Source organism: Suncus etruscus, chromosome 16, assembly GCF_024139225.1.
Source record: "Suncus etruscus isolate mSunEtr1 chromosome 16, mSunEtr1.pri.cur, whole genome shotgun sequence".
Taxonomy (NCBI): Eukaryota; Metazoa; Chordata; class Mammalia; order Eulipotyphla; family Soricidae; genus Suncus; species Suncus etruscus.
This window is the reverse complement of record NC_064863.1, coordinates 62,944,255-62,958,355: the sequence shown is the minus strand read 5'-3', so window position 1 is coordinate 62,958,355 and position 14,101 is coordinate 62,944,255. Positions and strand designations below refer to the sequence as shown.

Below are 14,101 nucleotides of genomic sequence, written 5' to 3'. Positions count from 1 at the left end.
CAAATTTATATATAGATTTTTCACTATGGTAAGTGTTTTAAGCTTTAACCTCTTAGTTGTTCAAGAACCAGCCAACTGAAGTTAAAGGACCATATATCTCCTCTCCGGAGAATTAGCTAAATTATTAGATAAAAGAAAAACAGGGAGTTGGAGTTTACCTTTAATCTGTTCACCCTGTGCTGTGGTCTTGATAGATTTCTTGATATTTCTGAGGTTCTACAATGGAACTCTATAATGAAAATAAAACGCATTGTTCAAATTTATAAAATTCTGCCTCTTGATGTGCCTCTAGATTATTTCAGTAATCAGCCATCTTAGTATCTCCTAACCACACATACTTGCTTCCAACAAAGATCATGAATAATTCTGTTTAACATGCTCTCCTACCAGTCTAAACCAATCTCAAAATGAAATAGTGTCACTGTACATAAAAATTACATTAACCATGAGCAAGAGTCTGAAGTTTTCTTACTTTAAATCCTTGCATAAATTCGATTCTGCTTTCTTGCCCATTGTGATAGGCTGAATAATGAATGTCCTATGAGTAGTCCATGCCCAAATCTTTGGAACCCGTGAAAAAATCATGTAACAATAAAAACTCTACAGATGTGTTAAGAATTGAGTTGGAGAGGCTGAAGCAGTGGTGCAGTGGTAGGGCACTTGCCTTGCATGTGGCTGACCTAGGACAGACAGAGGTTCAATCCCCAGCGTCCCATATGGTCCCCCAAGTCAGGAGCAATTTCTGAGCACATAGCCAGGAGTAACACCTGTGGGTCACTGGGTGTAACCCAAAAGCAAAAACAAACAAAATAAAGAATTGAAATGGAAAGATGATCTCCGGGGATGAACCTAATCCTCAGGGACCTGCAAATTAAGGGTTCAAGGAAAAATAGGTTGTGCTACTTGGATATGGAAGTTGGCATTAGCTTAAAGATGGAAAAAATGGATCACAAGCCTAGGACCCCAGATGGTCACTAAACCTGAGAAAGAGAGTTTTTACTAGAACCTTCAGAAGGAATGCAGCCTCAGGACACCCTGAATATAGGTTCATTTTGCATTTGTGACTTCTATAATTGGGAGGCATCAAATATGTATTTTCTAAGTCATCCAGTTAGTGGTGATTTAGTTTGGAAATAACAGGTGATAATCACTCTATACAGTAATACCTCCTATTTCCTCCAAAGTTTAGAAGCTTCTTCTAAAGTATGAATGAAAATAGAATCATACACCTCTTCCTCTTTTTAGGTCTCAAATGTTTAAGGAACAAGTGTCAATGTAAAGGGATTCAAGAAACAGTGGTAAATTGCAAACAAAATTTTGCTAAATTTGAGACTACACAGAGTAAAAAAGTCTACTTAGGATTTTGCATGATTAGAGTAATACAGATGGCAATTGTAATGTAATAAGAACACAACCTGTAGGTTTACTAACTGCAAGGTTCATTATATGTTGTAGTAGTAGTAGTAGTAGTAGTAGTAGTAGTAGTAGTAGTAGTAGTAGTATGGATTTTAAACTGTTTTTAACATCTTGTTTTTGTAAAAATGCCAAGACTTTTTAAAAAGCAATGAGAACTAAGGTATTTTCATGTAATTTTCTGGAAAACAGCAATACTTTTCATAAGTAGCAGATGATTCTGGTATTTTTTTTCTAATACTCTAACCAGGTATATACATTTTAAAAATTATGCAATATCTTACTGTTTGACATTTAAATTTTGATTTTGATTTTGGGCGACAGCCAGTGACAACTGGGAGTTACCCTTGGCTCAGATTTCAGAGGTAGCTAATACAGTTCTCAAGGAATCAAGTTCAGGCCTCCTTTATGTACACCATGTGCTCAGATCATCAGCTATCTCAGAACTCCTATTCATTAATTTATTTTAAAAACGAACCTCCCAGAAGTACAATTTATTATTGGCAACGCTAAAGACAACATTAAAATGATCTAAGTGGATTTAAAATAGTGCAACTGTGTAAATATGCAAATATGTATCACTTAACATCTAAAATCAAGTAAATCCAATCTTCATTAAATCAAACTGTAAATCATCCCTGCACCAAATTCCAACCCTGGTGAACAATTCTAAATCAGGATCACTCATGAAATAATTCAAACCAGGTTGAGGGTGAAATACAGGTAGTCTGTCAATCTTATAACTCACACCAAGATCCAACAGCCTGCCATAACTGTTATTTTTTTTTTTCTTTTTTTTTCTTTTTTTTTCTTTTTTTTTTTTTTTGGTTTTTGGGTCACACCCGGCTGTGCTCAGGAGTTACTCCTGGCTGTCTGCTCAGAAATAGCTCCTGGCAGGCACGGGGGACCTTATGGGACACCGGGATTCGAACCAACTACCTTTGGTCCTGGATGGGCTGCTTGCAAGGCAAACACCGCTGTGCTATCTCTCCGGGCCCATGTTATTTTTATTGATACACAGAGACCACACCCAGGTGGAAAAGTAAGGCTAGAGTAAGAACAAAAAGCACAGACTATCCTAAACCAGTTCTGCTCAGGTTTGCATGTAAATCTCTGTATAACAAAGAAGCCTGAGATAATCTTTGTTTTGGGTGAAACCAAATTGTAAACAAACAGATCCAAAGAAACTATGGATGATCTTTGTTTTGAGTAAAATAAGGTATAATCTAACAATTACCCCTCTTTTGTTCAAAAATTGAAAGGGGTATATAAGCATATAAGTCCTGCTCTATTGTTCTCTACAAGAGGCAGAAATCCCAGATCAGAACTTTTAAAAGTGTTTGTTATTTTGCATAGCCATGGTAAGAGCTGGGGAAATTAAAAAAAAAAAAAATAACTTTTAGCATCAAGTAAGATGGTGAGAAAATTTTAAACCAGTTACTGTCATAGCTAATTCCTAGCAATCACTGCTACTAAGGATGTAAAAGAATCATAGGTGATATTGTGTCAGGGCAGAGTGATACAAGTGGAGTTTTACATATCAAAACAGAGATTTATGGAAAATAGGAAGAAGGAAGAATACATTTGTTTGGGGTTAATAGCAAGATGTCATCTGACACCAAACCTTTCTTAGGCTTAAAATTCTGGAAATATTTGTGTTTAGGGACTACTCCCATATCTGTGCTCAGGGTCTTTTCTAGTGGTGCTCAAGGACCATGTGGTGTCAGAGATCCAACCTAGCTTCAGACATGTAAAGCATGTGCTCAGCCATTGTTTTATGTCTACAATCTCTCAAGATATTTTCTTATTTGAAATTGTGTGCAGTAATAAGATTTTTCTGCTCTATTAAGAAATGTTTTGAGAAAACTCGAGAGATAGTATAAAGGTTAAAGCATATGCCTTCCATGGGTCTGATTCAATATCCAACACCATATAGTTCCTCAACATTATGTGGGCACAGCCCTAGAGTCCCTTAGCCTCACCAGGGTTTCTCTCATAATCCTTGCATGAATGTGCCTGAGTCTCAGCACATACTATGTCTCCTGTTTTGAACTATCAACCTGACTTGCTGAGAACCCCTGGACCACCCTTTCCCATCATAAAAAAAGAAAAATATTGAGGACTGGATATCATAGTGGTGGGATCTTCCATACTCAGGAACCCAAGTGAACTCTAAAAAGAACTGGGTGGAGTATTATATTGGTTGAATATCCTTCAGTGTCCTTGGTCCCCTGAGCACTGCTTGGGAGAACTTCCCACAAGAAGAAACATTTAAAAAAAATTTATTGATTTTTGGTTCTTGGGCCACATCCAGCAGTGTCACTCCTGGCTCTGCACCCAGAAATCACTCCTGGTAGGCTAAGAACCATATGAATGCTGGGACTCAAACTAGGTCCCTCCCAGGTCAGACACATGCAAGGCAAACACCCCACCACTATGCTGTCTCTCTGGCCCAAGAAACATTTTTAATATACCACAGCACTCATTCATTTTATTTATTTAAAATTTTAAATAAACTTTATTTATTTAAAATTTAAAAGAAAAATAGATTCAAATAGCTAGATTGAAAATGAGAAAACAAAATGAAACGAACTCATTGTATAACCACGTAAAAGATTTATGCAGATAGTAGCTGACTCTTCAAAAGTTTCCTGATTATTTTCTTATTCTGAGTGGTTTGAGGATCCAAACAAATCTTCCTCCCATTCTTTAATGTGGCTCTGCCAAGAAAAAAGGCAGTCTATGAGTAGTTGGAACTGAACATGGCTTGAGGGGTTGACTCAGAGTGGTAGGAAAGCAGAGGAGCAGATGATGGGCATGGAAGAACCAACAAGAACTCACATCAGTTGGATGTTAGGACAGTAGACACTGGCCCTGATCAACTCCAGGCTGGAGATGTGTTTGAAGTGAAATTGGGAAGCATTCTCCACACACAAGCACTGAAGGTCTCTATTCATTTTTTCAGGATCTTCTAGGTTTGAGTAAGGGGCTGAAGTAGGGTAGAGAAAGGGGACTCCATAAATGAGCAAACTTTATTAAGGATCTTTCTCATGGCCTTTGACTTCATTCCTTATCGACAAATCATTTCCTTAGAAAAAAAAAACAATAAAATCCACAGGGCAATTCTAGGCTTAGTATTTGTCCTTAGCAACTTAGTACTCACCAGGGTTAAAGAATCCTCCCCTGCCACAGGGATTTCCAGATTCTTCTTTAGCCCAGCCACTCCCTTCCTAGCTTCCCTTCTCACCTTCATGCAGGGCAACCAGAGCAGGCAGAAGCAGCAACCCCAGTAGCAGCACTACAGAGCTGGGCTAAAGACTGGAGGCTTGGAGGCTCATGTCCAAGAAATAAGTCTCCATAGTGCAAGTTGCACTGTTCACCTTCAGGGCTTAGACAGTATTTTATCCCTTCCCTTCTCCCAGCTCTTGTAGTACCATGTGCTCAGAGGCTCCTCCATGTTTTGTTGATTGTCTCTACATATTTTGGCACTTGTGTTATGTAGATGTGTCCTTTTGGTGTCTTAAAAAGAAAAATGAATGGTGGGAAAATATTTCCAACCAGTGCCTTTTTATTCTGCTCATTGTTTCTTTTGCTCTACAAAAGCTTCTTGGTTTAGCTTCATTTGTTTGCCTTTGCTTCCATATTTTTGATCAGTGGTATTGAATTATATTGAAGTTAAAATGCATTGAATTGAATGAAGTATTGAATTGAAAATGTCTCTAGATTTAATGGCTTGAAGGTTCTACCTTGTCTCCCTTAACATAATTTTGGATTCAATCTTGATATCAATTTCTTTGATCATTCTTAAATTGAGTGTTTTTGGTTAGAGTGAGAAAGGGCTCTAAGTTAATTTTTTCATATATGACTAATCAGTTTTCCCAGCACCATTTGTTGACAAAGCTTTCCCTGCTTTACTCCTTCTCCTTGTAGAGCCTTTCTATTTTGATGGGACATAGAATCATACAATCATTTAATAAAGGCCATGTGTGTGATTATATCTTTGTTATTCTTTCTGAGGCTAAAATATTCTGGGCTTCTAGGCTTTGTGCACAGTCTAACAAAAATCAAAGAAGACAAAATAGACTAATCAAAGATGCTGACATGTTAAGGATGAAGCATGTATGATCTTTCTATAAGATTATAGAATAAAACAAACAAAGCTATGGGTCTGGAGTGATAGCACAGTGGTAGGGCATTTGCCTTGCATGCTGCTGGCCTGAGACGAAGCTAGGTTTGATCCCTGGCATCCCATATGGTCTCCTGAGCCTGCCAGGAGCATTTTTTCAATGCAGAACCAGGAATAACCCCAGAGTGCCACCGAGTGTGACCCAAAACAACTAAAAAATAAATAAATAAAAAAGACAAAACTACAGTCATTAAATTTTACAACATTTGCACAAATTATTTTTCTAAGGGAAGCAACTTTCTAATTTCTTCCCCTTCTAGATCAGTTAGATCTATAAGGTTCCAAGAAACATTTTTAATGCTTTCTAAGAAGTGGTCCCCTACCAGTGATGTGATTATCTTGGCTCTTACTATTGCCAGAATCAGAGAGGGACTTAGAAAGATTTAGGAGATATGGGAGTAGAAGAGAAGGTAAAGGATATTCAACTGAATCCAGCCCAGAAAAGATGAAAAGATCAATGTGGACTATTCCTCCTTCCAGAAAAAGAAATAACTTTGACTCTTGATTGGGGCATATCAAAACAGACACTGACAGTTGCAATGATGAAAGTAGCGGAAGGTATCAGGACCTGCTATAAGAAACAGGTTTACCTTCATGCTCAGCAGAATCAGACTTCTACAGTGATATTCAATTTAATTCCTGAGTCTCTAATGTTCCTTTTTATAAATCTCCCATTCCTTGACATTTCAAAGGACTTAGTCCTATTCATTTCAGCACAATTAAATCCTAAATATATTGGCAAACATTAAACAAATGCTTTAGGCTGTCCTCTGTGATTCCTATTGCCATTGATCACTAGACTCTTGTAACATCATGGTATGTCTAGTTATACAATGAAGTACAGCAATATAAATTTTCACAAATGTATTTATGAAGAAAAATACAAAAAATGTAAATCAGAGTACTACATTAGCAAACAGCTGAAAGATAAAGCACAATTTATTTGAAACTAGACTTGCTTTCATCATCTCCATCATCTCTAGCCATCAGCCTTCTCATAATAAAATGTGACTATTTCATATAGAAAAAAAAACATATCCAAAGTTTAATATGGCATAAAAAGTTGCCCTAGATAAACAAGAATTCTAGAAAGTTAAAGCTTCTGCTTTTCAGGGAGAAGAAAGGATATGACAGAAAGATAACTAATTAGTTGGTCCATCACCTTCTAAAATTTTCTGTACTATTTTCTTGATTCTGGGAGCTTCTGGGTCCAGGCAGACTTCATTCCCATCCTTCAGTGTTGCTCTGTAAGAAAGTATAGAATTGGTTATCGAATACTTGAATGCATGTATGGCCTGATAATCAGAAGGAATTCAATGGAATTGAATTAAAAAAAAACTACTATAGACAGGAGGCCGGAGCTATGATCCTAAGAGATAAGGCCTCTGCCTTGCTCGCTAGCCTAGGAAGGATGCGATTTGATCCCCAACATCCCATATGGTCCCCTAAGCCAGGGGCGATTTCTGAGCACATAGCCAGGGGTGACCCCTGAGAATCACCCTGTGTGGCCCAAAAACAAAAGAAAAATCTATGGACAGAGGTGTGTGTGTGTGTGTGTGTGTGTGTCTGTGTCTGTGTGTGTCTGTGTCTGTGTGTGTCTGTGTGTCTGTGTGTCTTGTCTAATCAAGTTACATAATAGAAATAGAGACTTACATCACTTCGACTTGGGCACAGTGTGGTCCTGCCCTGATCACGTTTAACTTTTGGATATTGCTGGGATGAATACCAGAGATGACGTTCACACACATGCAGCGAAGTTCAATGTGCCTGTCCTCTGCTGCTCCTGTACCTAGGGTGTAAAGAAAGGTTCCGTTAGTAGTCACAATATTTCAGGAATCTAATCTATTGATTTATTTATTTAGTTCTACCTATTCTATTTTATTTGTTTGTTTGTTTTGAGCCACACCAAGTGGTGCTCAGGGGTTACTCCTTGTGATGTTCGAGGACCACATGGAATGTCAAGGATTGAACCCTGGTTTGCCATATGTAAGACTAATACCCTACCCAATGTACTATTGCTTGGTCCCCAGTTTTCTCTATTCTTAATTACACGGGTTTAATAAGATCATTGTGAATATGATCATGAACCTTTCATTAGAAAAAATACCCTAGCAAAATGCTTAAGTGGCTAAGTTACTTAGAATATAGTTTTTTAACCAGAGTCCTTACGGATAGTTCATGAAGGGACCCAGGTGATTCTCCATTTTGCAAAAACCTAAGGAGAAAAACGGTGGGCCAAGGAAGCCACAGAAAGAAAACAAGGTTGGAAGGGAACCCCGGTGAGGAAAAAAAGTTAAGAAACACTGCTTTAGATTTCTCAGTACAATTCCCCTTTCCAGCACCTAAGGAAGCTGTCCCCCAAACACAATGGCAGCAGAAACAGTTCTAAAGTTTGTCTTACTTTCTTCGCTGGAGGCAAGCAGAGTGGTCATAAGCAGTGACAACAGCAGCATCTGTAGCACACAGGAGAAATTGATGGTATTAGGTCTGAGGTTCATAGTGAGAAATGAGCTTGATTTGTTCCCAGAACCAAGGTATCTCGGTGTGAGATTAATTGGCTGTCCAGAAATCTACAGCTAACTGAATTTCCACTCTTAGTCCTGGTTTCTTTTATACCCATTCCTTTCATGACTGGTATAGGGGAAAGGACAAGGGAGGGGCAAATGAGAATATGTGTCTACATATAAGGGTAGCTAAATTGTAGCTAGCAAGATAATCCAAGCCACAGTTCCTGTTCAAGTTTACTTTGGGAACACTTTGCTCCTCCACCCTTTCTTAGTTTCCATTTTCCTTACACACATATATGATACTCAACTCAGGGATTTGAGAACTCTGTGTCTTTGTTTTGTAATATGCTCTGCCTTTCCTGTTCTATAATTTGTATTTTTATTATATATATATATATATATATATATATATATATATATATATATATATATATATATCTATGTGTGTGTGTGTGTGAAAGCAATAATATGTGGTTGTGGCCCCCTGCATGAAAAGTTACCTTCTCTTTCCAGTTGCCAAAATAAGCAAATATTCCCATCCTGGTCTGTTATTCAATGTTGGAGCAGGTTAATGAAATATGAATCAATCATCATCAAAGACTTATTAGTTTAGAAACTGCCTTCTGCCTTCCAATTGTTATTAATCCAGAAACCAAGAGAAAACTTAACTTTTGTTATAAAATAAGCTACTTTATTTGTTCTCTTACTGTATACCTTAAAAGTCAAACTTCAGCACACTTAATTTTTTTTCATGCTAAGCTAACAGAAAGGCACATCATTTAATTTATTGTAAATTATTTCTACTCTGCAGATCTGTAGAATGTAAAACACAAGTTTTTCATATTTTTCTGATTTCTGTTGCTTTTCTATTGTGACATTGATAAGAATTGACATTTGTTTTCTAGTCTCTGCACTTCTATTCACTATACTGTCAGAAACATATAACTTATGCATTAATATATACATAGAAGTCAGACTAATTTTTCTTTCTTCCTTTTTTTTTTTTTGGGTGGTTGAGACATACTCAAGCGTATTCTGAGGGCTTTTTCTGGCTTTGTGCTGAGTGATCATTCCTGGCATTACTGGGGTGAGGGCAGAATCCAGATGTGGTGCTGGGGATCTAAACAGCTCTGAAGCATGTTAGGCAAGCACATTAACTCCTATTGTCTTTATTTGCCCCTGGGATAGATTTTTAAAATATAAACAGAATCATTATACAGCTTTTATTTGTCCATTCAAAATATGTAGTCAGAATTCTTTCCAGTTTTGAAAATGAAATCTTACTACAGTCCCTGATGACCTCCAAAGAGACTTTTAGTTTTTTCTGTCACAATTTGCAGTCCCCAACAGTTATTTTTTACTACATTTATGGACTTTTCTGTACTCCCACCCCAGTGCAAACACAACCTAGAATTCTTTCTTGGTTTATTTAGTACTAAGGAAAAAAGTAAGCATGCAACGATGTCAATCAACAAATACATTTTGTTGCAAAAGATACATCAGTAAAGTTCACCAGTACTCAGTAACAAATTTATGGAATCAGTAAAATATTACTAGCCTACAGATTGATGTTTGAGATAAAAGACATTTTGCCAGTTTTTACTTATTCACTAGATATCTATTAGGCATCTACTTTGTGGGAGGCATTACAAAATCTTTGCATTGTGTGACATCATTTTAAAAGTTATTTTAAAAGGTAAGGCCTCATATTTTTAAGGCAATGGGATATGAATTCTAATCTACACTGACTACTGCTATTGCTACTACTTGTATCATTTTATTATCATGAATAAAAACTCTATATGCTGATAAGCTTCACCAACTGGTTTACAAATGTGTGTTTAAATGTACACATCTAAGTACAAAATTATATATCTAAAGATCTTTTTAAAAATAATATGATTCTTGATGTTTAAAATAACTTGACATGTTATTTTTATGACTTATATTTTATAACCCTAGTTTTAATTTGGGGGGAAGTACCACTTACTTTATCTCATTTTCCTCTATTTCCTTTAAGCATTTGCATAAATAAATAGGATAGTCATTCAGGAAACCACAAAGTTTTCTAAAACTCAAGCCAAACTTTATTGTTTAACTACTTAAAAAAAAACCAACTAAAACACTTGAGGGTTTAATCAACTAAAATAGTACAAATATTGACTCTGCCTTATACAAAATGTATTAAATTGACATTTCTCAAGAATGAAGGAAACATCCTGTGACTTAGGCATCCATGTCAATTGAGAACTTTTGCTCCCAAAGTCGGAGGAAATGTAGTAGGGTGTGGAGGAGGTGAAGAAGTTGAAGGAGAAATGCCATCCTGTCTAGAATTACAGAGAATATTGCAGCTGCACAGACCTGAGACTTCATTTCCATTTTGTTGAGATCCAAAATATGATGCCTCATTTCTAATTCTCCTTTATATGTGGCAAGCCAAGTAGAATGATTTATATAGCCTCTTAATTTCTAGTAATTCTGTATATTATTATCCAGGGATTCTTCTGTTAGCCTCTCTGAACTCACTTAAGTTTGAGTAGTTAGAGAACAGCTTGAATGGCTGACAAATGCTCAATAACCTCCTTAACATAGAAGGTGGTTGATGTTACCATGGCTGAGATTTCTTCTGGAGAAGTTTGTTCATCCTTTTTCTTCTTCTTTAGTGGTACCATTTTTCTTCTCAGGAATAAAAGAAGAGCAAAAGAAAGAAAGGAAGGGGAAATGAGTGAAGGAAGAGAGGGAGGGAGACAGAGAAAAAGAGACTTTCTTTTGCCATTACAAAGATAAAAATGCCTTTGTACTGGAGCTGTGATGACTGAGCTATGTTATGATTGTCTTCATTCTCCTCTTAGACACACTCCAAGATGATATTTGAATAATATCCCTCCTCCAACTTTAATATCTACAAGCAAAAAACACTAAAGCATATAATCACATCATCTAATGTGCCTACCTTGGCACTTTTAAAATAAGGAAAGCAAACTGTTAACTTTATCTTCCCTTCTCTTCAGACTTGGCACTTTCCCTACTTTCCACGCTACAATTCAATGGAGCCACCTAAATGCCTATAGCTTGTTATATACTATATTACATTATATATTAGCATTGTGGGGGATGGAAAGATAGTACAGGGGGTTGGGTGCTTGCCTTGAATATAATCAACTCAGATTTGATCTCTGGAACACTATAAGGTTCATTAAGCCCTATCAGTAGTGATCCCTGAGCTCAAAGACAGGTAAAAGACCTGAGCATTACTAGATATTGTCCCAAAATAAACAAAATCAAAATAATTAAAACAAAATAAAATGGTTATGTGGTTATATTTCTATGCTCTTCATAAAAAATTAGCATGGAATCTTTTCTCTGACTGTACCTCTTAAAATCACTGTGATGGTTCTGAAACTGCCATACCAGAAAGAAAATCGATAGCCTCTTCATTTTTAGAATGAACCTATCTATTCCAATAATAGACCTCCCTCATCATGAATATTCTGCTCCTCTATGACTAGACATAGTTTACCCAACTCTGTGTACGCCATTGCTCTCCTTCAAGCATACCCAGGAAGTAAAAAAAAAATGGAGAGATATAAGGAGCTCTGGAAAGAGAAAGAAGGTAAAGAAGTAACAAGAGAACAAAAAAATAAGAGACTCAACATTTGCACTCTGTTCTTGTTCCCTCTTTCTTGTCTCTCTTCCCCTCCTTTCTCTTTACACCCTTTCTCTAGTCCCTACAACTTTTGGGGGGTCGGGATTTTTGGGGTGAGTGAAGTTTGAACTTCTACTTGTGTTCAATGGTTTACAATTGGCCATGCTTAGTGGTAATTCCTAGGGATATTAGGGAGGATAGAGCTAGAGTCTAGCAGACAAGACAGGTTTTTAATCCCTGTATGATCTCTCTGGACTAGGCACTGAAAGTTTGATATACCTCCTATGTCTCCTTTCAGGGTCCTCTAAATAGGAAGCCACAGATTTTTTTTTAGCTGCTATGAAATAGTGGCCCCCAACAGCTGAGACCCTCTCTGGATTTTATTTTATTTCATAGCCCTAAGCAACTGAGTACCCAAGGTCATGTCCGCTTTAAGGGACATAATGTAATCTAACAACTGGTCCATGGTGGATTAGAGATCTCCTTCTTTACCACAATTTAGAATAATTCAAATTTATTTTAGTGCAAAAAATTTTCTTGGATCTCTTGATTTTTCTAGTAACAGTAGCTTTGCTCAATTCTGCTTGTTTACTTCCTTAAAAGTATTAATTATAGGGCACTCCTCAATAAACTTTCTGCATATTACATGAACTCTCAGATTGGAGTACATATAATCATACCTAAAAGTTTATTTCTCTATAATTTTAAAGTATCTACTTTCTTTCCATCTACTTTTCAAGTCAGAGAATACTAATTTTGCTGACAAAACACCTTAACTTAGAAATATTTTCTTTTTACACAGGTCATCCATCAGGTTATATAACAAGACTAGCAAATTTGTGAATGTTTAATTTATAAATATTTGTGGACTGCAAATACACATATACATTGAGAATATTACCATATAAATATTATAAAACATATCAAGATCATGCATGTTTTTATTACTTTACTAAAAAGGCTTTTAGAAACAAATTCATAAGCATACTAAAAAGAAATAATTTGTGCACAAATAGAATGTGGATACATATAGATATATATATAAATTTTTATTGGGGATGCTTAAACATACAAAGATCTTAGATTTTTATTCATAAAGTAAAATTTGAATTAATGACTTAGGAGGAAGACCTGAGAGATAGATAGATTTAAATTAATGACTTAGGAGAAAGACCTGAGAGATAGTAAACTATGTTGAACACTTGTCTGATGCACAGACATCCAGGAATAATTCCTGAGTGCAAAACCAGAAATAATCCCTGAGCACAGCAGGGTGTGGTCCCCGTATCTATCCCATTCCCCATCTCCGAACATCCCCAGACAAAAGAGACACTTGGGAAGGGAGTAATCAACATTTGTCATTGATCTAATTTATTCCAGAATTAGTCTTTAGTGCACATTTTCTAACTGTTTTTAGCAATAAACTGACACATTTGAGGACTGGAAATTTTTAATAAGTTTCCAAGATTAAACTGATATTTGGAGTGTAATTTTTATAACATTGTACCACACCAAAAACTGTGAAGACTTTACTGGGCTTCCCTTCCTGGAAGCAAATCAATTCTTTTTATATTTTATCTTAGTGGAAGTCAAAAACAATTCTTACACATTTAGGTGGCAATAAAGATACAGAATTAAGAATATGGATTTTTTCCTGGGGAGTAAATTTCTTGCAATTTTTAATATTTTATTAAATAAACTTGACTTTATAGAAGCAAAACTTTACAAACAAAACTCTAGGCCTTTCTATATCACACTTACATTCTTCATATATGAAGCATGAACAATCCTTTTCAGGAGTAAGATATTAATTCTGCTGACTAAAAGTAAACCGCAATCATCAGTAAAATAAGAATCATGTCAATTCTCAGTAACTTCCCGATTTTCTCAGGGAAGTAGATTGAAATTCTCATATGCTCATTTTTCTGGTAAATTTCTCAAGGTTTAACCTCCAGGAAGGATTTTCAAAGTTAGATACAATAAGAGTTACACAGAGTGATTGTTATGCAACAATTATAAAGATGTAAGAAAAGAAAATCTACTAGTCATATTTTATCATAGAACTTGTCATATCTTTAGGAATTGAAGGATTACCGGTATGTGAATGTGTCACACCCAGAGACTAGCAGAAAAATCTGGTATAAAGAAGGATGTTAATTACACATTGAAATTGTCTGCAATTGGGGCAGTAATAAAACGTAGATTTAAGTTGAGCATGTGTTCAATTCCCAGTGATTTCATATATTAATTGAGCTTAAGATGAGTGAGTATAATATTTAAAAGTTGATACAAAAATATAAGGTAGATCTTGGAAATTTAGAAGAGAAGTTAAAGTACATCCCATAATTG

General features: G+C 36.0%; 2 protein-coding genes across 2 annotated transcripts; both read right to left on the bottom strand.

The window, feature by feature from the left end:
- Positions 1-4,030: 4,030 nt before the first annotated feature.
- Positions 4,031-6,586, bottom strand: LOC126032180 (platelet factor 4-like). The gene is made up of 3 exons (XM_049789867.1): positions 6,559-6,586; positions 4,255-4,402; positions 4,031-4,133 (listed from the first exon to the last, which is right to left on the bottom strand). The coding sequence occupies exons 1-3, from the start codon at positions 6,584-6,586 to the stop codon at positions 4,031-4,033; spliced, it is 279 nt and encodes a 92-aa protein (XP_049645824.1).
- A 155-nt stretch (positions 6,587-6,741) lies between these two features.
- Positions 6,742-8,097, bottom strand: LOC126032179 (platelet basic protein-like). The gene is made up of 3 exons (XM_049789866.1): positions 8,001-8,097; positions 7,253-7,388; positions 6,742-6,844 (listed from the first exon to the last, which is right to left on the bottom strand). Exons 1-3 carry the CDS (start codon positions 8,095-8,097, stop codon positions 6,742-6,744), a joined length of 336 nt encoding a protein of 111 aa, XP_049645823.1.
- Positions 8,098-14,101: the final 6,004 nt, after the last annotated feature.